General features: G+C 40.2%; 1 protein-coding gene across 3 annotated transcripts in view; it reads right to left on the reverse strand.

The window, feature by feature from the left end:
• Nucleotides 1-25,616, reverse strand: part of TTC28 (tetratricopeptide repeat domain 28) — an 810,203-nt gene that overhangs the window by 397,346 nt on the left and 387,241 nt on the right. For all 3 annotated transcript variants that reach the window (XM_077461413.1, XM_077461412.1, XM_077461415.1), the window contains 2 exons: nt 13,103-13,375; nt 6,515-6,645 (listed from right to left, as the gene is read on the reverse strand). In XM_077461413.1, the coding sequence (XP_077317539.1) occupies nt 6,515-6,645; nt 13,103-13,375 (404 nt within the window). The remainder of the gene's footprint in view (nt 1-6,514; nt 6,646-13,102; nt 13,376-25,616) is intronic.

A 25,616-nucleotide genomic window follows, 5' to 3' on the forward strand; every position in this document is an offset into this window, starting at 1 on the left:
TTTGTAGATACAACAAGAAGTTTGATATTGGGAGAAGAGCAAGCGTTATGAACAGGACTGTAGAGGCAAAGGAGAACAAACACTCTACATTTAGTATAACCTAAACCATTGATATGCAATTAGCGGACCTCCAGCTGTTGAAAAACTACAAGTCCCATCATGCCTCTGCCTCTGGGTGTCATGCTTATTGCTGTCAGAGTCTTGCTATGCCTCATGGGACTTGAAGTTCTGCAACAGCTGGAGGTCCGCTAATTGCATATCCCTGACCTAAACTAACAGAAGGTGAGTTTGAAACTAACCTTATCAGAAAGAAATTTTTAACGAAAAAAGTAGCTTATGCATGGAGTAAACATCCAGTAAAAGCAGCAAATCAATCGTCAGTTAATGAATTCAAACATGGTCGGGATAAACATAGGTTTTATTCTATGAAGAGCAGACTCAATGGGCATTTGATCTTTTCCTTCAGTCCTATGACTCAAACATTTTGCGGACTGCTTGTTTGTATTGTGCCTGTCTGGTCAATGCATTATTTCTTGATTCAGTGTCATGGAATGCTTGATGTGAGCTCTGTTTTAATACCTTAGTGTTTAAGGTCTAAATATTTAAAGATCAGGCCCATGCAGAACTGGTACAATAATTACGAGTGGAGACTGGTGTACCCCTGGTAACATCTTGAATACTCCAAAGCCAAGTTCTCCATAATTCCTAACTCCGGTCCACCTGGGAGTTTTGGGTGTTCCTGCCCACCTTTGAATGCGATTGCATCCTCCAAAAGTAAGAAAAAATAAATAAAAATACTACATGCAATTGATTGTGATCCTGTCACAATTTTCTCCTTAATCTGGCTCCTACCTCATCTAAGATCCTCATCACTGAGCCCTTCTCTGACACATTCACTTAAAGTAGAAGTTCAGTCAAATCATATCTTAAAGCACAACTATAGGCAAAACTTTTTTTTTTACATTTTGGATATAGCAAGGGAGACTTATAACCCCTGTCAGATTGTTTTTGCCATCGATGTCCCATTGCAGAGAATTTCCTTCACTTCCTGTCCCATGGCCAAATAGGAAGTGAGAGGAAGTCACTAAAAATGAAGGGAATTCCTTGGGGACCTCTGTGTAAACAACACATAAATAACAGAGAGCTTCGAGTACTGACATGCGATCTTGCTGTTTTTTTTTTTATTCCGTGCAAAGCAGAGAAAAGAACAGCAAGATTGCTTAGTAAAAGCGCCACAAAACACACACAGCAAACATTGTTTGACACATATTTAAACATATATTTAAACCCCTTGATTGCCCCAAGATGTTAAAGTGATACTAAAGTCTCAGCTTTTTTTCATTTAAAAATAACAAAAACCTTATACTTACCTGCTCTGAGCAGTGGTTTTGCACATAGCAGCACAGATCCTCCTATTCTCTGGTCCCCCGCTGGCGCCCCTTCCCTCTCCCTCCTGCCGAGTGCCCCCACAGCAAGCAGCTTGCTATGGGGGTACCTGAGCTGAGATGCTGCTCTGTCTCCCCATTCAGACACAAAACAACAAGTTCAGCACCGCCCCCTTTCTCTACTCATTGGCTCACTGACGTTGATTGACAGCAGACTCTCCTGCAACATTGTTGGATCAAGATGGTCTTAGGTAAGTATGAGGGGGGCTGCTGCACACAGAAGGTTTTTTTTTTTTATCTTAATGCATAGAATGCATTAAGATAAAAAACCTTTAACCCCTTCCCAGCCAGTATCATTAGTACAGTGACAGTGTATAATATTAGCACTGATCACTATATTAGTGTCACTATTGATGTCAATGTCAGTTAGTCTACCCAGCAGCCAGCATCAGATAATGTCAGATTGCCCAGCATACTATCACAGTCCCACTATAAGTCACTGATCATTGTCATTACACTGTAAATTTCAAGCAAACTAAAACATTTACACCTACATCAGGAAAGCTGGCAACTCAGATGCTCTTGAATAAAAGTACTTTATTAGTTACATGATTGCACAGGTACAGGCTATACTCTGACGGGTTTCTGCATCAGCGTATTTATTCAAGAGCATCCGAGTTGCCAGCCTTCTTGATTTAAGTATCGTATCTGTGGGGCTTGAACATCCTGATCACAGTTTGTGGACTTTTATATTGGCAGTGGACATAGAGAAACAATTTGGTTTTCCAAAAATGTAGACTTATTGGGATTTTCTTTTTACCAAAGACATGTAGCAGAATACATTTTGGTCTAAATTCATTAAGAAATTTGATTTTTAATATCTGTTATTGGATATCGTTTATAGCAGAATATATATATATATATATATATATATATTTATTTATTTATCTATCTGTGTAAAAAAATGATAAAAAAATACATTTGTGTACAGTGTTGCATGACTGAGCAATTGCCCGTTAAAGTAGTGCAGTGCAAAAAGCAAATAATGCCCTGGCAATGAAGGGGGTAAGATCTTCCGGAGGTCAAATGGGTAAATTCACCAGAATCCTGTATTCATGATCTGCTGCAAGTCATCTCGATCCACTATCAATACACCGATCACCACTTATTACTCTATGTGGAGTTTGGTGGCAGAGCTTTCTTACTAATCATCTACTTTCTACTCCCAGCCTGTCAAAAAAATAAATGATATGGGGTTGAAAAAGTGTGCATTAAGAAGGCCTGTATATGAGCTAATGGCTGTAATATAATGAATGGGTTTAATTTAGATACGAGTGGGTGTTCTCTTATTTGATTTAAGTTTTCATGTTATAAGTTGCCTTTGTTTTTCATGCACAATGCAATTATAAATCATGTTTGCTTTATCATTCCACCCAAGCATAACTTTAAGTGAACTAATTAAGTGCTGGGCAGCGATGTGATTCCATACTTTCTAATTATGTGCATCACAATCAAAGACTAATAAAGGTCATTATATTGACAATGTGTTTTTTTTGTTTTTTTCAAAGGGATAAAGAGCATACACACTGTACATATGTTTTTAAGCAGCAAATACAGTTGACAATGCATAAAGTGGTGGTGGCTATGGATGCAATGATTTTTCAGAAAATTGGTAAATGGTGTTTGGATTAAATGCAATATCTAAGATAGTATTATTTATATATTGTCTATGGGTGGCCTTACTATACAGTGGCTCTTTCTAGGGCCTAGTGTCTACTTTCTAACTGTATTGTGTAATACAAGTATTTTATGCACTTCATTCACTGGAAAGTAAGGCCTGGATAATCTAGCGCTGCATCTGGAGGATGAATGGTGATGTAAAGTTTGTGAATGCATATTTATACTCCAGGATCGCATGCCTTCTCAAATGATATAGCAGCTTTGCTGCAGTTGTCTTCAGCTTTTGGGACTGACAATCATTTTCTGCATAAATCATACAGATGACGTTATGCATATCCCATATCAATCTACTTGTGCTAAAATGGATAATTTATTCCCAGGATCTAATTAGGTTTGACTCCATGTGATACAATATCTGCACATAATTTGAATTTCAGGAACATTTTTAGGATACATGCATTTGTCAACTTGGTAATTTAAAATATTTACACATTTTGCAAGCATTTCAACTTCTGAAAAGATTTCTTTAAATAAAAGATAAAGAAACAGATTATAAAAGAGCAAATAGTAAACTGTAAATTTGGTGATTTAAAGCCCAACTCGTAGCTCAGGCTGCAACACTCAATTTCAATCTTGAGCTGTCTCCTACAGTAATCTATTTTTTCCACAGGATGTCCTCCTCTGTCTTCTGGTTTTATTAACAAACATTAATCAACATGGAAGATGGAGGACTATTACTGTGAGTACAGGGTGTAATGGCGCTGCCTATTTGATGTTTCTTTTTTGCATTATGATAACCTGGATGCATTCTCTATAATATTGTTCAGAATGAATGACAGTTAAAGTAGTTGTAAACCTCACCCATGAAATCTGAGCAGCACACATACTGTATATCTGTAGTGTATATCTGTAGTGTTTACTTATCTATCTCCAAAGCTCTAAGTGTTGTTTCCCTCTGGTGCTTCATTCCACTGTTATCAGCATAGGCCACTTCTGACAAGTTTTCCCGACACATGAGATACATTTGTGTCGGGGAGGAGAGCTCAGTACAGAGCTTGTCTATTAAGGACACAGTACTTCTGCTGTTTGAAGGGGGGGGGGGGGGGGGTGTTCCTTTCCTCCAAACAGCTCTTACACAGTGTCTCAGACCTCTGACTGCAACTCTCCAACCCCTCCTCGGTTTTACTGAAAAATGCAGAAGGATTTTCTCTAAAATCAGCACATTCGAAGGAGCTACACTGAATACTGGCAAGGGAGTCTCTACAATCATTGTAAAAGTGTAAAACACCAAATTATGCAAATAAATAGGTTATAGTTATGAAGGACTCGGCTAGGACATTTGTCCAGTGAAAAGTACCGTCAATTTGGCAAAGTGGGATTTTCATGGGATTATCACAGAATTTTGTAGCTGAATTCACCCTTCGTATTATACAACATTTGCGGGATCACTATCGTTTGATCAAACCCTACCATAGTGAATCTTCAATTTTGATAGTACGAGTAGGGGCATTTTGTTAAATAACAGGAATTATTTCAGTCATCCACTGACAAATGCTGTGCATGGTATTGAAATTGTTTGGAAACACACACCTTTAACGCCTTGCATAGCAAATTTTGCCAGAATATCTTTTTTTTTTAATTAACCACTTGCCGCCCGCCCTATAGGCAATTGACGGTGGCAAAGTGGTTTCTTAATCCTGATCGGACATCATATGACGTGATCAGGATTGTGAGCCGCTGCGCGCCCACGGGGGCGCGCATCGCGGCAATCGTTGTTGCGGGGTGTCAGTCTGCCACCCTGCAACTACGATCTCAGTAAAGAGTCTCCGACGGAGACTCTTTACCATGTGATCAGCCGTGTCCAATCATGGCTGATCACAGTGTAAATAGGAAGAGCCGGTGATCGGCTTTTCCTCACTCGCGTCTGTCAGACGCGAGTAGAGGAGAGTCGATCGGCTGCTCCTCTGACAGGGGGGGTCTGTGCTGATCGAGTATCAACAGCCCCCCCGAGGATGCCCACACTGGACCGCCAGGGACGCCACCAGACCACCAGGGATGCCCAGCACAAGGTAATCCTCCCTAGACCACCAGGGATGCCAGTCAGTGCCACAATGGATGCCAATCAGTGCCCATAATGGATGCCAATCAGTGCCCACAATGGGCATCACTGATTGGCATGCATTATTGTTTGGCACTGATTGGCATCCATTAGTACAGTATAACATAAAACAATGCCGCCTATCAGTGCCCACCTGTGCCGCCTATCAGTGCCCACCTGTGCCGCCCATCCATGCCAATCCGTGCCAGCTATCAGTGCCAATTTGTGCCACCTATCAGTGCCCATCTGTGTCGCCTATCAGTGCCACCCATCCGTGCCGCCTATCAGTGCCCATCAGTGCCGCCTATCAGTGCCACATATCAGTGTCCATCAATGCCACTTCATTGGTGCCCATCAGTGCCGCCTTATCAGTGCCCATCAGTGTAGCCCCATCAGTGCCCATCAGTGAAGGAGAAAATGTACTTATTTACAAAGTTTTGAAACTGAAACAAAAAAAACATATTTTTTTTCAAAATTTTCGGTATTTTTTTATTTGTAGCGCAAAAAATAAAAACCGTAGAGGTGATCAAATACCACCAAAAGAAAGCTCTATTTGTGGGAAAAAAATGATAAAAATTTCATTTGGGTACAGTGTAGCATGACCGCGCAATTGTCACTCAAAATGTGACAGCGCTGAAAGCTCAAAATTGGTCTGGGCAGGAAGGTGTTTAAGTGCCCGGTATTGAAGTGGTTAAAATAAAACAAATGCGTTGGCCTAAATGGTGTAAAGCTTATCTCTAGACAAAAAATGGGCGAATGTCAGGCAAACATTCCCATCAATTAAATCACAAATATCACCTGCCCAACTAAGCATTTCAAATAAAGACAAAAATATGCATTATTTAAAGGACACCTATACTGAACTTACCCCAATAAAACGTACACATCTGTTATATATCCGTTGTTGTGATTGGGAAGCCCATTTAAAATGAATGGTGTGCAATGCAGTTAATTGTGTGACATACCACACATTAAGGAGTATGTGGTAATGCACTACAATGCATTAGCACAATCTACATTGGCCCTTAGGTAAACAAAAAATATAAATGTAGCCCTTTTTTCCCATATTTCCACTGTTAACAGCTCACCTTTTCCAGCCGACGCGATAAAACACAGAAAAGTAATGACTTGCTTGTCTGTTTAAAAGCACAGTGTCATGTGACTTAAATGTATAGTGCTTTGAAGAACACCGAGATATAGGATGCTCAGTGGTCTATATCATATACAATGCTGGCTGAGCTCTACAAATCAAAGTGTGACAAGAGCTGATGTCAAATACAGTGAAGAAAATCAAAGTCCTCCAGCCATTCATCACTAAGCCTGCTTAAACTGTCAAAAATTGACTTCTTACCTCTCTCTCCTTTAGCTTCATGGCGAGAACTAACTGATGCCTGTGGTTAGTAAGTGCCTCCCGAAAGTTTCCTTTGGAAAAGAATGCAGATCCTAGATTCCCATAGGCACGGCACTCTCCTGTCTGGTCACCTGGAGTGAATCAATACAATACATATTAAAAAACAGCCAATATTCCAAATGTCCATTATATTGTTCATTCTCTCATTGAACTCAATTGGCTAGCCCTATCTAAATAGAAATTGCACAACGCAGACATGTAGTACTGCAGCTGCTGCTACATAGTGACAGAAAAAGCTGGTGACATAATAGCAATCTCATTGTATTTGCAGCAAGTAGCAACGTAACAGGTGGATGATGTTTTAGAAGCTTCATGTAGTAATAATAGCCACGTAGTCTCCATATGTTTCATAATTAGGCGTATGTTAGCTTGCTTATGAGAAACATTAAACCATACACAAATCCCTAATTCCTTGCCAGTACTGCTTGAGCTGAAGAAGAGAGATTAGATCTGGTGAACGCTTGTACACAAAAATGAAGTGTTAGTACAAAGAAAAGTGTCACATACAGTATTCAACCGCATTGTAATATCACCTAGTAATAAGTAAACAATTCTGTACCAGTGCAGATCTGGATTTTTCTCTATGTTATGCTTCCATTTAAAAAAGGAATATTGTGCCCCTGTGCATTTAAAGAGGGGTGGGTTACCTCCAGGCTCACCTGCCCTCTGCCTATCCATTATAATGCATGTGCTTCTACTATGGAGGCTCTCAAATTTAAAGTTAGGACTACAGATAATACTGGGGTGCCTTGATGGGGCTCTGTAACTAAACCCATGTTTTAATGCATACTGTTAGACAGGACAATTCAGTTGGTTAGCAGGCTGGTCGGTAAGTTGAGCTTAGAAAACTCTTTGGTTCTGTTTTGCATGCATCGCCCTTCCATGTGCTCATTGCTGCAAAGGCCATTTATGGGGGGGGGGGGGGGAGTGTCCATTTGTTTGTCCTGTTAAAATATTAGTGAGGGGACATGCTGGACACCTTTGCTGTCATTGTGCTGTATGCTTGGTGTCCAGGACGTCCCTGTGCCTTTGGGCTACCTCCAGGTTCACCTGCCCTCTGCCTATCCATTATAATGCATGTGCTTCTACTATGGAGGCTGTCAAATTTGGAGTTAGCACTACAGAAAATACTGGGGTGCCTTGACGGCTCTATAGCTTACACATGTATTTGCAAATCTGTGCAAAATAATTGCCTGTTTTTTATGCATACTGTTAGACAGGATAATTCAGTTGGTTAGCAGGCTGGCCCGTAAGTTGAGCTGGTAATTCCTTTGGTTTTATTTTCCAGAGTAACATGGAGGCTGCTATCACTGACGCCAGCAATGGTAGTTTCCACATTTCTCTCAGGAAAGGTATGCACTACATGTAAGGAAACACTGGATAATATTTTTGGTAGTTAAGATACTAGTGTGATAAAATGTGTTTGCTGGCAGTTAAGCAAGTCGCCGATCATTTACTGTGTTGCAGTAAACCTACATACAGGTCCTACATACAGGTAACATAGGATGGCTGCGCATAGTTTCAGTACCCTGGGTGTCCCACCAGAAGCACACTTCTAGATTTCCTTAAAGTGGAATTTTATTCAGAAAATTAAGTCCCGTTAGATCACTTCAGGCTGGCCCATTTTGCAAATATAGCTATAAAAAACATTCAAAATAAGTGTCTGTACTGTTTATAATCCAGTAATACACTGTCTCACCTTACTCTGCACATGCTCGGGTGCTCTCTATTTTTAGGCACTGCTGAGTTTGTAGAGGCTGATCTGATGACATCCTTAAAGCGGAATTACTCTAATCCCTTCTATCCTTTACAGCCAAAGAAGCTGCTTCTGCTTGATAAGCAACTGCCATGGTGCTGCACATGTGATCAGTTAAGACATCAGCCATTTGATGGTTTGACAGTTTGGTTGAGGACACAAGCAAATGTGACAGTTAGCAATCCTGACATAACAGGAATATAATGGTTTTTTTGAAACCATTAAATTGATGGGCTTAGTTCAGCTTTATGATTTACTGCTGTTCAGGGGCTTTGGGCTTTAGTAATATGACAAGAAGAAATAGGAGCAATGCTGGAGGCAATTTACAGCATACAATCATTTTGATAGCATAACTATTCATGTAGAATGCATTTTCCTTGCTAAAGAACATGATTTTTTATCACCTTGTTATGGGTAAAGTTCAACTTTAGTTTGCTCCAGCTTTCAGCTGCAGCTCTCTTATCCCGGGTCTCACATAAAAAGAGTGTGTACCTCTATTGGTAAGTAAAAAGACGAGCTGCATTGTGGTATAATGGTTGGGAAAGGCATGGGCTAATATATGGAAAAATACCTGGAATTACACACCTGGGTTCCAGAACATTTCCCAGGGGCTCACGGAAAGGACTTTGTGCCAGTATGAAGGTTTGTCATAAATGCTTTGGGGCTGCAGTTATTTAGACATAAGAAAAGTGCACTGAAAGCCTTCATAAAAGTAATACTACATTTCCACCACATACTCTAGAGCAGTGGTCATCCTTTCCTCAGGGCCCACTAACAGGCCAGGTTTGCAAGATAACTGAAATACATCACAGGTGATATAATTTGCTGCTCTGTGATTGCAGTATTCTATTTTTTAATACCATGCATGGTCCAAAATTTCCAATAGAGTGATGTGTGTGGATTGAATGGATGGGGTGGATGAGTACATATGTTAGACACCGGTGTTTCATTAAGACCTTGTCTTAATTTTAATTGTTTGTATTGGAGGAGTTAATTATATTGAATTTTTGTACTATTTTTCTGTGGTGGGAAAGCTATCAATGCAAAAAAAAATTGTTATATCCGGTATACCCTCCTTGAAGAATATCTTTTTGGAAATTTCCAGTCCTTTTCTAATGATTGCAGTATTCTAGCCTGCATCTCCCCAAGGTAATACATAAAACCTGTTAGTGGGTCCTGAGGACAGGATTGATGACCACTGCTCTAGAGATTTTGCACTGAGGTCTTGCTCCCATTGTATTTCTTTTTTTAGCATCAGGGATAGGTTGTTAACTTTCTATGGAAATAATTCATTTAAATTGTGCAATTATAACGGGGCAAAAAAAGCTAATGCTATGAATGGGCAGGATTGTGACAGTAGACCCTGTTCTTGAATCCTGTAATAATGACAACTTTGGGACACTTTTAAAATGTAATTTTATAGTCAAAGTCTTTGCTGAGATATCAAAGCTGCTATAGCTAACTTGTCCCTAGTAAGTTCCCATACCTGCAATATTAGAAATCACATAAGTCATATTGTCTACTGTAGAACGGATGCACTTTATAGATTTACATGCAGTACTGAGATTGGAAAACTATTCAGTAAGTGGAGCTGTAAAATGTTACTTGAACCCCCAATTCTCCTTTTTCTATGGTTATATATGAACTTAGTGCTCAGTTAGGTATTACATGCCTAATAAGTAAGTGTGTGTCAAGAAGATCTTTTGCTAGTATGTTTTATTCCAAATAACCATCTGTGGCTAGTGAAACCAACAAAAATGTAATGTTTCATAATTACACGGTACTACATTTTAGAATATTTTATTTCCAATTATAATTTTTGATTCATACAAATTGCTTATAGGTGTTAACATGAATAATTCAGAAACCACAGGTTAGGCAATTTCCTTTCTGTTCCATTAAAAGAATGGTCTTGTATCTTACGAGTGTGTATATCAGCAAGTAGTTTTCAGTATATATCAATAAATAATGTATAGATTTACAGACCTTTAGATAGATATACAACATTACGTTCACAAAACCCATTATCCTATAAAAAGTATCTCACAAAAAATACAGACCTAACTGTTTTGCTATTATACTAAAGCTATGTATCTTAGCGCTTGTACACACGGTTAGAGATTCCGAAGGAATGTGTCCTATCGGACCGTTTTGTCAGATATTCAGACTGTGTGTGGTCTCCATCGGACTGTTTCCGTCGGAATATCCGACGGACCAACTTTTCCAACTTGCCGGTAAAATTTTCTGACAAAATGCTCCGATCGGACATACTCCGATCATATGCAGCCTACTCCGATGGACAAAGTGGCACGCATGCTCAGATCAAATTCCTAGACCAAAGCTACTGGCTACTAGCCTGAACGTAGTCCCATCGTAACGAAATAACGTCATCACGTTATGTACAATCAGAGTTTCCGACAACTTTGTCCGACCGTGTGTATGCAACAGTTTCAGACAAAATCCATCGGACTAAATCCGTCGGACAAAATCCAATGGATTTGGTTGTCAGAATGTCCGACTGTGTGTACAAGGGCTAACAGTTCATAAAAAATATTCCTTTATATTATTGGGTATTTCTGTTTATACTATATAGTGACATAGTCGATCTGTACAAATGTATGCCTTTGCGCTGGATTTTTATTTTTCTAATCAAAACTATTCTAAAAGCTAAAGAAAGGAAGAAAATCATGTAAGGAGGAAGTTCTTCATAGCAAATCATTACAATTTAGAATATTACTTATTTATGCTGGTGTGGAAAGGGGAATGGAATAAAACACAGCACTGGATGTTATTCTGTATGCAATCTAGGTTAGTATAAAGAATTTAATAAAAAATGTACTACAATAGGAAATCTAAAATTCATGTAAACCCTTTGAAAGTGCTAAAGTAACCAAAAAGAGAGTTAGTAATTATGCGGATATGTCAGAGTGTATTGCTGAGAAAAGCAAATCTTGGAGATTTTCTGACGCAAAGTCGCTCTTACTGATTTTAGCATGAGTAGTTTTATAGACTCCAGACGGGTCTCTCTGACAGACGTCAGCACTAACCCATTAAATTGCCATTTAATGGCTACAAACAGCCAAATTGCACTGCCTTGGGTCACTGGAAGTTGACATCTCCGCCATGCATGTTGGTAATACATGGCTTGTAAAATCTATTTACATAGCCACACAGCAGAAAGGTGGGATGGGAGAGGTTACTAAATGGTGGTAAAGTCTCCCTCTAAAATGTAAAAATCTATCCTGAGAAATGGCAAGTCTTGTAAAACAGAAGGCTGTGATTTAATGACTGTGGTGCGTGCAGAGAGGAGTTTTTGCTAATAAATTGACCAAAGACATGTTGTCTAATAAATGACACCTTTGTATTTACAGACATATTAAACAAAGGTACCAAAGAATTCTGAATTATTTTACCTGCATTAAATGTATCATGTGATAAAATATATTGTATGCAGAGGTGTGTTCCCTAGCAACTGAATTTCATTTCACTTTGGTCAGTTTTTTTTCTTGCAGAGCATTGCACCCAGGGATGATCCTAATCATATCACCTGACAGCCATTCTGTTCTGAAGGCTCCAGAGTACTGTATCGAGGCTGAGTATAGAAAGTCTTATCTGATTTGTCAGCTGGCCAACCCTTGGTAAGGGCTGAACCTAGCTATGACAAAATAGGGATGCAACGTTCTGGAACAGTATTTTGTGTCATTATGCTTGGTAGTGGGTATCCTTTTCCTCTCCTCCTTTCTTGGGGAGATGGTGACTTTGAGAAAGGTACGTGCCTGTTTAAGGTCCAAAGGCTGCAGAATAGGCCTAGAGGGTATTGTCCCTCTCTTTATGGCAGACCATGTGAGCCTGAAAAGATATTTGTTTCTCAGCTAGAATCAACACTGGAAAAGAGTTACATTTAAACACTTTGTTTTGTGGGGTTATGCCCACTAGAAGAAACTCTGTGCGATGCTGTGACCCATCTAATGACTCCTAGTCAAGGAGCTGCTGGTGCCCCATGTGAGTTTTGGGGGATTCCACCGTCTTTGTCCTCCTGTTCTACCTCCTATCAAGTTCAAGTAAAGCTGAGATTGCAATAATGTGTTCTTTCCTGCTGAGTCTCACTATCTCTTCAGCTGGCCATGTGCATGATTGTGCTGACCAGTGTCTTACCATTGTGAAAGTTTGATGCTGTTGGCCAGGGTCTAGAGTTCTCATATTTGGCTTTTAGTATGTATACCCAAATCTTTTAGAGCTGAACTCCAGGCTGTTAAAAAAATGGTTGAGGGGAAACCAGCACAGTGAACCAATCACCTTTGCTGCAGTGCTCAAGTGTAAACAATGAACACACTGTAGGAGGAAAGAGCATAGAGACAAAGGTGATCTCATCAGACTGATGCTTCTCCTTCACTGTCCAATCACAGGCTGGAGAAACTTAAATTAGTCTCCAGGCTGGCTGCTCTGTCTGACAAGGCTGTGTGAATCTCAGAAATAAAGATATACAACTTCTTTGGCAAGTAAAACAGCTGTGATATACTGTATATATACTCATGGTCTGTTCATTTCCATGTGATAGTGTCTTGAGAAAGATGGACCGAGCTTCATCGAAATGTTGACATTAAAAAAACGCTGCTGTTTTGATCTACCTCCTCTGCAATACCCATGAGTGCCTCTATACTAGTCTTGGATTTATATTCGTGTGTAATTTGATGTATCACTGCGGTTCAGCTTTAAAGATGTATTCTAATCATGCTAGATCAACACAAATGTAAACCAATATTTGGATGTACCTAGTGTCTTTGCTACGTCCAAGTCCTGTTGCATATATCCTGTGCTCTTCTCTGTGTTTCCAAGAGACCAGTAAGCACTGCTTAGGGCAGAAAACACAGAACCCCTCAGTTTTAGACTGCAAGTCCCAATTTTCAGTGCAGCTTCTAACACAACCACTGAAGCACCATGATGTCCTGCAGTTAAAAGTTCTTGACCAATCACTGACACTACCACAAAAGGGCTCTTGTCCAGTTTCATCTTCTGAAGTTGTTGGTAAGTAGGTTCCAATGATTCTGATAAAAAAAGAAGAAGCAAACAGTCATTAATGATGGATACCCATGACATCATTAAAAATAATAAACTCAATGTATCATAGTTTAATGTATGATAAAGGCCAAAGTTTAGTTTCATTAAAAACATAAAAATATATCCTCGCTGTTTCAGAACATTTTGTCATAGAACATATTCATAAATGCATCACTCTTCTCAAACTCATAAAACCTGTCACCTTAACACCTTAAATATATTTTTCACTAACAAATAATGCTTTCAGAAATGAAGTCAGCAAAACAAAAGCAATGGTCAAAAAGAGGTCAATTTGTAATGTGGCAACTGGCCTGTTTTATGAGCTTCAGTTTAAGGTTGCATTTCAATAAGCTGTTACGACCGGCGCAGATGGTTAAAGGCCCCTTTGCTCCTTGATAGTAACTCTGCAGATCTTAAAGTCTGTCCTTATAGACCCTTAACAATTCTTGTTTTCTAGGATATAAGTGCTTGATGACAAACACAGCAGTCAGCAGTGTCACGATTTAGACAGATCTACCTGAACAAACATGGATCTCATTAAAAGTTGGCTGGCTAGTGGTCCTTGTGGACTACAGTAAGCACCAATAAAATAATGTGAGCGCATAGCTAATCAGTACGACAAACAGGGTACTAAAAGGAAAATGGTACATAATTCCTTCACAGTACACATAACTATGTAGAAGGGCAAATGCAAGTGGAGAACCAAACATTTATAAGCTTTAGACAAGCTAGAATGTATACATGTGTAGGCCATCGTGATTAATAAGTTATTACAGGATTTGTTCTTAAAGTGTTACTAAACCCACAACTGTAAAATCTGAATAGCATGCTTGTTACACTCACTGTATAGCAATAGAATAGCATGCTTGTTACACTCACTGTATAGCAATAGAATAGCATGCTTTTACACTCACTGTGGAACCTAAGGGGTTAATCTTCTGTATTGTGTGAAAAGGCTCTTTGATCCTATATGGACAGATCCTTCCCCTCCTGCACTGTCTATCTGGGGAAGGCCAGCTAACACACAGGCAGGGTAGTCAACCTTTACATGGTCAGCTGTGTATTTTATGCTGGAGAGAACATTTCCTTGTTTCCAGAGCTAGCCAGTTCACATGATATTGACATCACATATATGTTAGTGTGTATACAGGCTATAGTGGAAATCTCCTCCTACCTGAACACACAGCTCTGGACAAACTCTGCAGGTTATCAGGTGACTGTAGTATACAGATCAGCCAAAAAGGTATATAGTGGCAGCATTTTAATGTAAAAAGATTTATAAGCTGTGGACACTGTGGGTGGGCAGATTAACTATTATGGGGTTTAGTAACACTTTAAAATCTCCCACCTCAATCTGTACCTCTGTGGCAGTTGCTCACATTGCACTCTGTTGTCAGCATCAAAGAGTGCAGATAGGATGATTTTTTTAGTGGAGAAACTCCCACTTGATTTACCATGTGTATATGAAATATTAAATTACAAAATGTCCCAGAAGATTGCCCGGCAATTCACAGCACGCAGTGCAACTCGCGCATGCGTAGTGCACACCCCCCCAGCTGTGAAGCAACATCCAGGCACCCACATTTAGAATTCAGGTGCCTTGTAGAGGAGGCGGAGAGGAGTGCAGCTTCCTGCACCCGCATCGCTGACTGTGGGACAGATGAGTGTCTGATAATTCAAAGTCAGCAGCTACACTTTTTGGAGCCACTGACTTTTAAATGGGTGGAACTCTGCTTTAAAGTACAACACCAGTAATAAAACAGCCCATTAGAATAACTATTTTTTTCCTTGCGTTGTTCTGTCCCCTACCACTCTGAACTCTGCTACTTCTATTGCTTGCATAATAAAAACAAATAATGATGTATCAATGGACACAAAATTGTATTGCTTTGTGTCTTTTATATCTGCCTTAAAGTGATTGCAAATTTATATTTATTGTCTATTTTTTTTCCTATAAAAATAACAAACATGTTAACCTTATCTGCTCTGTTGGAGTGGTTTTGCACAGAGCAGCCCGAAACCTTCTCTTCTCGGGTCCTTCTTCTGTGATCCTGGCCCGTCCCTCTTGTTCAGTGCCCCAACAGCAAGCAGCTTGCTATGGGGGCACCTGAGCCAAGTCACAGATCCCTGTGACCATTCAGATGCGGAGCCCCAACCCGGCCCCGCCCCCTCTCTCTCCTAAATGGCTAGCTGAATTTTATTGGCAGCAGCCAATCAGGAGGGAGAATCCCAGATGGCTGAGACACTTGTGGAAATCCCTGGACAGAAAGGGCCTCAGGTAAGTGTTAGGGGGGCTGAGGAGGGCTGCTGCACACAGAAGGCTTTTTATCTTAATGCATAGAATGCATTTAGATAAAAAACCTTCTGACTTTACAATCCCTTTAAAAGAGAAGTATGGCTTTTTTTTTTTTGATTCATACTTACCTAGGTGGATGCAGCATCAGACCGATGCATCAGCTGTCCCCCGCCTCTGTCTCTGCACTGAGAACCGAGCCACTGGACATCGCAAAAGGCTCGTTGCCACTCCTCCCCAAGAGGAGAGCTGCTGACCATCAGTCACTAGCTCTCCTGCTCTGTTCCTTCACGCTCATTGGAACGCTGAGCTGTGGAGGGGCAGGGAGCGTCCGTCTCAGCATCTCAGCAGCAGGCTGAGACTGCCACCAGTCAAGGCAACTGGCAGATCCAGACTTCTGAAGTCAGGATGATGCCCTGTCTCGACTGATTTCAGTGACGTCAGCGGAGACCGGACTTCAGACCGAATTAATCACAGGGGTTTCCAGCCTGTCACTGGACAGTGATCACTGTACAAATAGTGTCCAAACAGATCTTAGTCTTCTATCTCCCTACTATAGGAGTCTACTACCTTCTCAGTCTTGTTACTGTGTGACAAATATTCACAACTACGGTACCTTGAATGAGTTACTGCAGCATTTCTAAATAAAATAACATTTTCTCATCTAACTATATAAATTGACAATCATAATACAGCCTTGCTAGTGACTATCTGCAATATAGAAAGTGGAATCAACAGCTCTCTGCCACGAAGGGTACCATTGGTTATGATTTCAAAATATAGCATGTAGCCTAAAGCCCATCATACATTTGTAAAGCTTGTTGAATAATAGAAGCATAATCGACCTCCCTTTGTATGGATCTGGTGTTGGTTGCACTAGTGAACAGGTGGCTAAGGTTTTGGTTCAATCTTCTGTTGCTTTCTTCTAATATGACAGAGATATATATAAATAACACCTTACTAATGATTGCTCGCTTATGGGCAATAATGGGGAGCTAAGCCAGCAGGGAGTAAATATTGTATATGCACGTCCAGTGAATGGAAGCTTCCAAAGATCTGATCATTTGCTGCAGATAATCGGATTCTGCCTATTATGATCACCTTTCAGGTTTAACTACATTTCAATCCCCCGAACCCCCTGCTGCTGTGGCCACAGCAACTCATTCATTTACTACCATTGCTAAATGGCAACTTCCCCCTGAGCAAGCCCCAGACATCATTGGTTGGTAGGACATAAGTAACTCAGGGCCTTCTTTAAGGCAGGGCAAAAGGGACAGCTGCCCTGGGCCCTGTCATTGTTGTGGGGCCCAAAGCAGCTGCCTTATACTTGCCAGCTATCCAAGTTTAAATTCCCTTGTCCCTTGAAGTTTTAGTCCTGTGCTGTGTCCTGATATCTCAGTGTGAAGTGCTGGTACTAATGCTGACCTATTGTTGTGTACAGATGACTCACCTGCAGACCCTGTGTTTACATGTAAAAAAACGGTATTCATATGTAAATAACGGTGGCATTCAAGTAAATAGCTGCAGCCAGCGGCATTAATATGTAAATAAAGGTGCCATTTATATGTATATCATGCCCCCCTGCATTGAGGAGATGATGTGCTGTAACCTCTAGCAACCAATCAGTAAGAAGTATTACTGTACAGTAATCTCTAGCAACCAATTAACAAGCATAAATCATTTGCTGTAACCTCTAGCAATCAATCAGTGAGCCGTAATGTGTGCTGTAACCTCTAGCAACCAGTCAGTAAGCAGTAATGATATGCTGTAACTGCTGGCAACCAATCTCAATTGCTGCCTAATCTGATACAGTAAACAAAATTTAAGTCTAGCTGATATTTATTGCATGTTTCAAAGCAGGTGGAGAGTAAAATTGCATGGGGGTGGGCAAGACATTTTTTGTCCAGGGTTCAATCAATATTAAAGATGGCCCTGAAGTAACTACGCAGTGGGGTTTATTTACTAAAACCGGAGAGTGCAAAATCAGTTTTTTTGGACAAAGCTTAATTGAACAAGCTGAAATTAGAAGTTGATTGGCTACCATGCACAGCCGCACCAGATGTTGCAGTTTTAGTAAATCAAACCCAGTGTCATTGGTTGCTGAGATGCACGTGACAGCCAGTCTCTTAGCAACCAAAGGATTCTGCTGCCTACTGACCTGTTTCAAATTGTAAACAAGTCAGCAAGCATCCCAGGTCATGTCATTTAATAAATATGGTCAATACCAAATTTTGTCAATAGCATCAGACTACATCACTGGTCAGCTTGCTGACATTCAGCAGCCAGGTGGCAAGTTGCAGTGAGAGTCCATCAGAAGAGAATCATCATGTGTGGGCCTGGAATAGATATCTTAGGAAACTCCACACTATTTTTTTTTTGATGGCTGTTATTGACCATATTCGGCTATTGCTGTACATGGTCAATGACCTCCCCTGCAATCCCCTAGCTGGCTGGTTATCTGAAATATAGTTTAGCAGCAAATGATATTGTTTCTTTCTAAATGTAAGTTTTTTTCAATAACCCTGTGCCGATTCTGTGCCAATTCACAAGCAAGTTTAATGAATCCCCACAGTATGTTAATTAAAAGGAATGGCACATTTTAATTTTGAAACCTTATAAAAAAAATACCTGCTTCCTGTTGAGAAGTGTTTTTTTTTTTTTGCATTGGCACATCAATCCTCCCTGGCAGTGTCAAGCTCAGCTCCTCATGCCCTTTGGTTCATAACCCCTTGCCTACTAGCCTTCCCAATGTCAGAATTACATTTCAAGATTCCCCCACTTGGACTCCAATGGGGTTCCCATTAACCTTCATGATTTTACAATGAGTTTGTCAAACAGCCCACAAATCGACTCTAAACACATTCACCCATGACTATTGGTAAGCTTCACCTTAACTATTTATTGTGTCACCAGTTCAGAAGTAACGAATATTTCTTCAAGAAAGCAATATAAGTATTTTTATTAGTAGAGTGAAGAACAGTAGCAACATCTTGTATTTTGTTTCTGTATTTCCAGTTGAGGAGACTTGCCTGCTTTTTTTGCGTTGGGAAAGCAGGAACACAAAAAGCAATAAAATACCTTACAGAGGATATAAACCCTCTACAATAAACTATTGAAAATTTGATTCTAGGTGAGCCCTTAGGTTGACTATAAACAGGAAGATCTTTATTTTATGAAAAATTATCATCAGATTAATTCAAACCTCAAGTCACACAATTCTTCTCCCAAGCATTTACTGACTAAATAGCTTGATTAATGCCAAAATGTTTACTGCTTATTTATTAGCTGATGCACATGAGGTTAGTATTGTTTGCTTTGCTCAGATTGGTCACACTACTGGCAAAACTCACATTAGCAGTGGCCCGGGATTGCAGTTTGAGGTGGAGGAGGCCATGTTGCTATATTATTCTCGGCCACTTTGTATCTATCTGATTTAAAAATCGCATTTAAAGAAATAATAAGAGACTTCAGACAAAAAAGGATTCCAAGCAAGAAGTAATAAAACACCCCTGGTCATAATGGGATAAAGAAAAAACAGTGACATTGGCTTTATAATCTATATAATCACATAGACAAACACTAGTGTCAATGATATTATAGCACCATAGAGCTAGGTCAAGTCTATACAATAGCTGAAATCAATATTTTGCTGAACCCTTAAGCAATGAATGTTGCAGTGTCCCTGCATGTGCGTGATAAGCGGTGAGAGACTGACGGGGACACTGTAGCTGTAAACTGCACAGTCATTTATACAAAAGATAGCACGCTAACGTAGAAAGGTAGGGAGATTCTCAAACTGATTATCTCCAGATCAATACAGAATTGAACTCCATTTACATTGTGATCGTCCTTTAATATTATGACCTTAAAGCCATTACAGCATTGTTATCCCAGTTTATGCTTTGTGATTTATAGTTGTAATATTTCTTTTAAGTGATTATAGCACTATACCGACTCTTTTACTTCACAGCCTTTATTATATGAAACACATGTGGGAAGAGAGTCTAGTAGAGAGCCCTTGAGATACTTGTTGCCGTGTAACATTTGCCTTTCCATTTCTTTCTAAGCTGTTTTATTCTCATATGAGCCTGGGTCCATGCCTCAAATCACAGTGCTAAATAAATAAATCAACAGGAAAAATAGGCATGGTTTCTGTTGCCAATAAACAGAGATTGTTGAATGCTATCAAGAAATATCAGGTGTGGGAATTAGGGATGTATACCGAAGAAATGATCATATTAGTTTGTAATGTGTCTGAGTTACTGAAATGTCAGGTGTAATAACTTATGTTCTGTTCAATCCAGGCCTATCCTGAGCATTTCCTTTAAATTTAGTTCCCTTTTTTCAAGTCTGCTTGCCTCTGGTGGTTATTATCTTTTCAATTTAATAATTTTATAGCTTTAGGAAATTACTACTAGAAACCGAAGCTGCCACCTCCTAAACCAGTTCAAACTATTTAAAACTGTTGTTACAAAATAAATACTTGTACAATGAGAAAGTAGACATTAATGTATGAATCGTTATTGCCCGTTGAGGGACATAGGATTTCAGGAGTCCTTAAGCACTTGGGTATACTGCTGCCTACAAGAGGTTGTGACATTGCCAAACATAAGATCTTGAAACCAACCCCACCTCTAACTGTTTGCTTGAGTCCTAGGAGTTTTGAAGCCTTTTCTTCAGTCTAACTATTATTTTGCTTGCCTTATTATTCATATTTTTCTCTCTTGACTTCAATCAGTCAGTCTACTATAGATATTTTTTTTCTCTTAGGCAGCTTTAGTGAAGACTTCCAAAAAGCTGCTTGAGCTAGTTTCTACAATGCAGCTTTCTGAATAGTTGTATACTCAGCAACATTTTTGGAGACCATACTCAGATCCTGCCAGACATAGTAGTCCATTATGTGTCACTTACCTGACACAGGAGCCAGCAAAGTCACCGCTGTCCCTTGTAGTCCAGAGCATCCATCTTCCTGTGGGTCTCGCTGCTCCAGCGCTGTCTTTCGACAAAGCCGCGATGACGTCACTCCCGCACATGTGCACGGGAGCCCCCACTCGCAGCATATCGCCGTTGACAACGGCGTGCTCAGTGCGCATGCGCCGTAGACAGCGGTGCCTGTGTTTTGGCAAATATCTCCTAAACCGTGTAGGTTTAGGAGATATTTCTTGGACCTACAGGTAAGCCTTAATCTAGTCTTACCTGTAGGTCAAAGTGGATTGTAAGGGTTTACAACCACTTTAAGTGGCATTTGATCTGGAATTCTGACAGCTTAGAATCCGAAAACTCTCTGAGCTGAGCACATATAGGAGAGGTCAATGTTTTTTTTAATCTGAATTATATGTGATTGATCAGAACACAATAGTCTAAGATGGTGAAGTAAAATTAGAAAAATACATTCATAAAACTATTTTTCAGAAATAAAAAACTGATAATTGGCATGTGCGTATGTATTCACCCCCTTTGTTATGAAGCCCATAATAAGCTCTGGTGCAACAAATTACCTTCAGAAGTCACATAATTAGTGAAATTATGTCCACCTGTGTGCAATCTAAGTGTCACATGATCTGTCATTACATATACACACCTTTTTGAAAGGCCCCAGGGGCTGCAACACCTAAGCAAGAGGCACCACTAACCAAACACGGCCATGAACACCAAGGAACTCTCCAAACAAGTAAGAGACATTATTGTTGAGAAGTACAAGTCGGGGTTAGGTTATAAAAAAAATATCCAAATCTTTTGATGATCCCTAGAAGCACCATGAAATCTATCAAATGGAATGATGGAAAGAACATGACACAGCAAACCTGCCAACAAACGGCCGCACACCAAAGCTCACGGACCGAGCAAGAAGGGCATTAATCAGAGAGGCAGCACAGGGACCTAAGGTAACCCTAGAGGAGCTGCAGAGTTCCACAGCAGAGACTTGAGTATCTGTAAATAGGACAACAATAAGCTGTACGCTCCATAGATTTGGGCTTTATGGCAGACTGGGCAGAAGAATGCCATTACTTTCAGCAAAAAACAAAATGGCACATTTTGAGTTTGCGAAAAGGCATGTGGGAGACTCCCAAAATGTATGGAGGAAGGTGCTCTGGTCTGATGGGACTAAAATTTAACTTTTTGGTCATCAAAGAAAACGCTATGTCTGGCGCAAACTCAACACATCGCATCACCCAAAGAACACCACCCCCACAATGAAACATGGTGGTGGCAGCATCATGCTGTGGGGATGTTTTTCAGCAGTCGGGACTGGGAAACTGGTCAGAATTGAGGGAAAGATGGATGGTGCTAAATACAAGGATATTCTTGAGCAAAACCTGTACCACTCTGTGTGTGATTTGAGGCTAGGACGGAGGTTCACCTTCCAGCAGGACAATGATCCCAAACACACTGCTAAAGCAACACTTGAGTGGTTTAAGGGGAAACATATAAATGTGTTGGAATGGCCTAGTCAAAGCCCAGACCTCAATCCAATAGAAAATCTGTGGTCAGACTTAAATATTGCTGTTCACAAGCGTATCCAACTTGAAGGAGCTGGAGCAGTTTTGCAAGGAGGAATGGGCAAAAATCCCAGCCGTAAGATGTGGCAAGCTCATAGAGACTTATCCAAAGCGACTTGGAGCTGTGATAGCTGCAAAAGGTGGCTCTACAAAGTATTGACTTTAGGGGGGTGAATAGTTATGCACATTGACTTTTTATGTTATTTTGTCCTAGGCAAGGCACTGTGACAGAGACTGGCTTGATGTAGATAATTTTATTAATATCTATTATTTGAAACTGTCTTACTATATAATCGTATGTATGTAATAAAATGTGTGTACATGGGAGTATGCCAAACATATTTGCTTATTATATAGGCCTCTTGCTTTGTACCGCTACACAGAGATTGTTCTTTACTGCTCCTTTTCACCATGAAAGCCATAGCAAAAATAATTTCAACGTAAACATTGCTATAATAACAAAAATGTATGTGCCTACTGAAACTATACTGTATGTGTGGACTTTCCCCATAGGACATCACTGAGAAGCTATCTACTGGAAAAATGAAAATGGCACCTGGTACAACATAGATCCTTACTCCTGGGCTAGGTTGCCTATTAAACCAAGGTTTTTGGGAGGGGGCTTTCTGGGGGCATAGGAGGCAGTTAACGTTACCTTGTGTATAAGTGAAGTTAGCTTTTTAATGACGTCTAAAAGAAGTCACATTGAATGAAGGCAACTAAAACCACATGAAGCTGTTATAGATCCTTTTTGACCACAATTCACAGAATGGGATGAACATGTATTACCATCATCCATTTGCAGCTCCTTGAAGTCTTTTTCAATAAAGAGTTGAACTCAATGTGCAAAGTAACTAATTGAAACTAGTGTTAACAGACACCGAGGCATTTCCAGATGGATTCTGATTGGTTGCTAAGCTCATATATGTACTGCCATTATCAAATGGTAATCAGCAGTTGAAAAAAAACTGCAAAAACAAAGAAAATAAATAAGCCATGCGGTTTGTTTAATGGCAATAAAAATGCAATGTGTGCCTGTAAAGGAAGTGAAGTTCATTTATCCAGCCTGTTAAACTTTGAATTCATCAACCCCTAAATTTGTTTTCACAGTGATATGAATAGACAGCTGCAGCACTGGTGATGTCAGAGGGTTGGTATGACTCCGCTTGCCAGTCAATGACTCTGCATTAGTAAAGATAAAGCTGAAGAAAACTGTTCAGGAGAAGCTCAAACTACAAGCGTAAACTGCCAGTCCACAATAAGAGCCCTTTCACACTGGGGAGGGCAGCATCAGCGGTAAATTGGCGCTATTTTTAGCACCGCTTTACCATAGTTTTAGCAGTGCTATTCGGCCACTAGCATGGCGGTTTTAACCCCGCTAATGCCCGAAAAAGGGTTAAAACCACCTGTGAAAAGCGCTGCGTTTTCAACAACGTGCTCCTACAGAGCTGCAAAGATGCGGCTTGCAGGCCTTTTTTTACCATTCTGCAAGCGCACCGCTCCAGTGTGAAAGCCTTTGGGAAAGGGCTCTAACTGAGAAAAAACAACACGTGATTCGATTGCTGCACTTCCCGTTGTCATTTTGTGCTCCTTTTCATCATTTTATCTAGTACTAATTGACATACTAATGAAACAAGATGAAAGCAATTGGGCTAAACACAAACACCTCTGTATCTTTGTGTCAAGAACCAAAATACTATCTGTGAAATAACTGAAAGTCTTTACACTAAATGGATCTTGCATGAAAAAAATTATATTCTCACAGTAGGATCTATATTGCTATATTAGCTATATACAATAAAACGTATTAAACATGAAGAGCGGGGCCCTAGCTACTGCCAGTTGCAAATTACAGCTTGGCAAAAATCTTTGTGTCCATCTGTTGGAAAATACAGAGATCCAGCTGTGGTAATCATGTGATATGTGATGGCAATCTCTCCCCTACCTAGCTCTGAGATTTACTAATGGATTTATTAAGCTGTAGTATGCTAAAAGTGGCAAAGTAAACCATATTATCGCAAGCAAACCCCTCGTGTTATGAGGGAATATGCATTATCAATACATGGAACATATGTCCCTACAATTTTAATATCTGGTTAATTAAATGTATCTACTAGGTGAAAAGCTAGTACTCATGTCATAATAGACAACAGTGATTGTATTGTATTGCACAGTGCAGCAGGGCTGGTGTCATATTATGTAGTCCAGAATTACAGTTGCCATATTACACAATCCAGTAGAACTTGGAGAGGATAATTGATTCAGCCCATAGGCTCTAGCCGGAACTAAATTATCATTCTGAGATGGGCTGATTTTCTAAAGCTGGCCATACACTTTAAGATTTCTTTACTTCAACCCCATGGCTGAATGAGAGAAATTGTCACAGTCAGGGGCCAGGCTTGGAGACCAGTAGTTTTAACAGCTGGATAAGTGAACAAGCAGGTTACCCTGGCCGATGATGTTGGCTCACCCAAGATGCGGGTTCTAAGTACTAGCCAGTGTGCACCAGAGCTCCTGATGGTGGAGATGAGTTCTGCTGCATGTTAGCACCAGGTCACAGTCCTCAGGATTGCCCTAGCAGGAAGTGAGCAAGCCAGGGTTCACTAGAAGATATAGCAGGTTGGGATCAAGCAGAAGCATGGTCAGTAAACAAGCCAAAGTTTGATAACAAGTGGTTGCAGCTTGGGATGAAGTAGAAATGTAGTCAAGGAACAAGCCAAATGTCGATAATGAGTGGTGACAAAGATACTGATGGCAGCAAGAGTGACAAGAGTGTGATATTGGCTGGAGAGAGCACAATAATCTGACAAAGAGAAAGTGCAGATGCATGGCTTAAATCAGGAAGTTCATGGGAGGAGCAAAGATTTCAAGTTTCACGAGAAGCAAGATTTAGGTAAAAGATGTCTAAGCAATCAGGCAAGGAGCTGTCCACCATCTCAGATGGCTCAGCAAGAAGAGTTACTGCCAGACACAGCAGAGGTCCTAGGTTAAGGTCCAGGCCCTGACAGAAATCTATAGATTTGGGTGGATGGATGAACCTCTCTTGTTAGCTATTGTATTCTGACAGCCGGCATCAGCTTCCCCGACAGTGGCTGCCCCTGATTGCATGCAGCTGCTGTCCATTTGTCAATTTTCTTGGATTTTTCAAAACAAACTATGCAGTTTTGACTAAAGTTGAATAATGCCCTTGTGGTTGGTGTAGGCCATTTATGTATCTCATGAAGCCTGCTCTGAAAACTCGTAGGACGTTACATAAGCTTCCCCGACAGTGGCTGCCCCTGATTGCATGCAGCTGCTGTCCATTTGTCAATTTTCTTGGATTTTTCAAAACAAACTATGCAGTTTTGACTAAAGTTGAATAATGCCCTTGTGGTTGGTGTAGGCCATTTATGTATCTCATGAAGCCTGCTCTGAAAACTCGTAGGACGTTACATA

This window comes from Lithobates pipiens, unplaced genomic scaffold (assembly GCF_037356315.1).
Source record: "Lithobates pipiens isolate NorthernLeopardFrog02 unplaced genomic scaffold, aLitPip1_a1.2 Scaffold_3, whole genome shotgun sequence".
NCBI classification, from domain to species: Eukaryota; Metazoa; Chordata; class Amphibia; order Anura; family Ranidae; genus Lithobates; species Lithobates pipiens.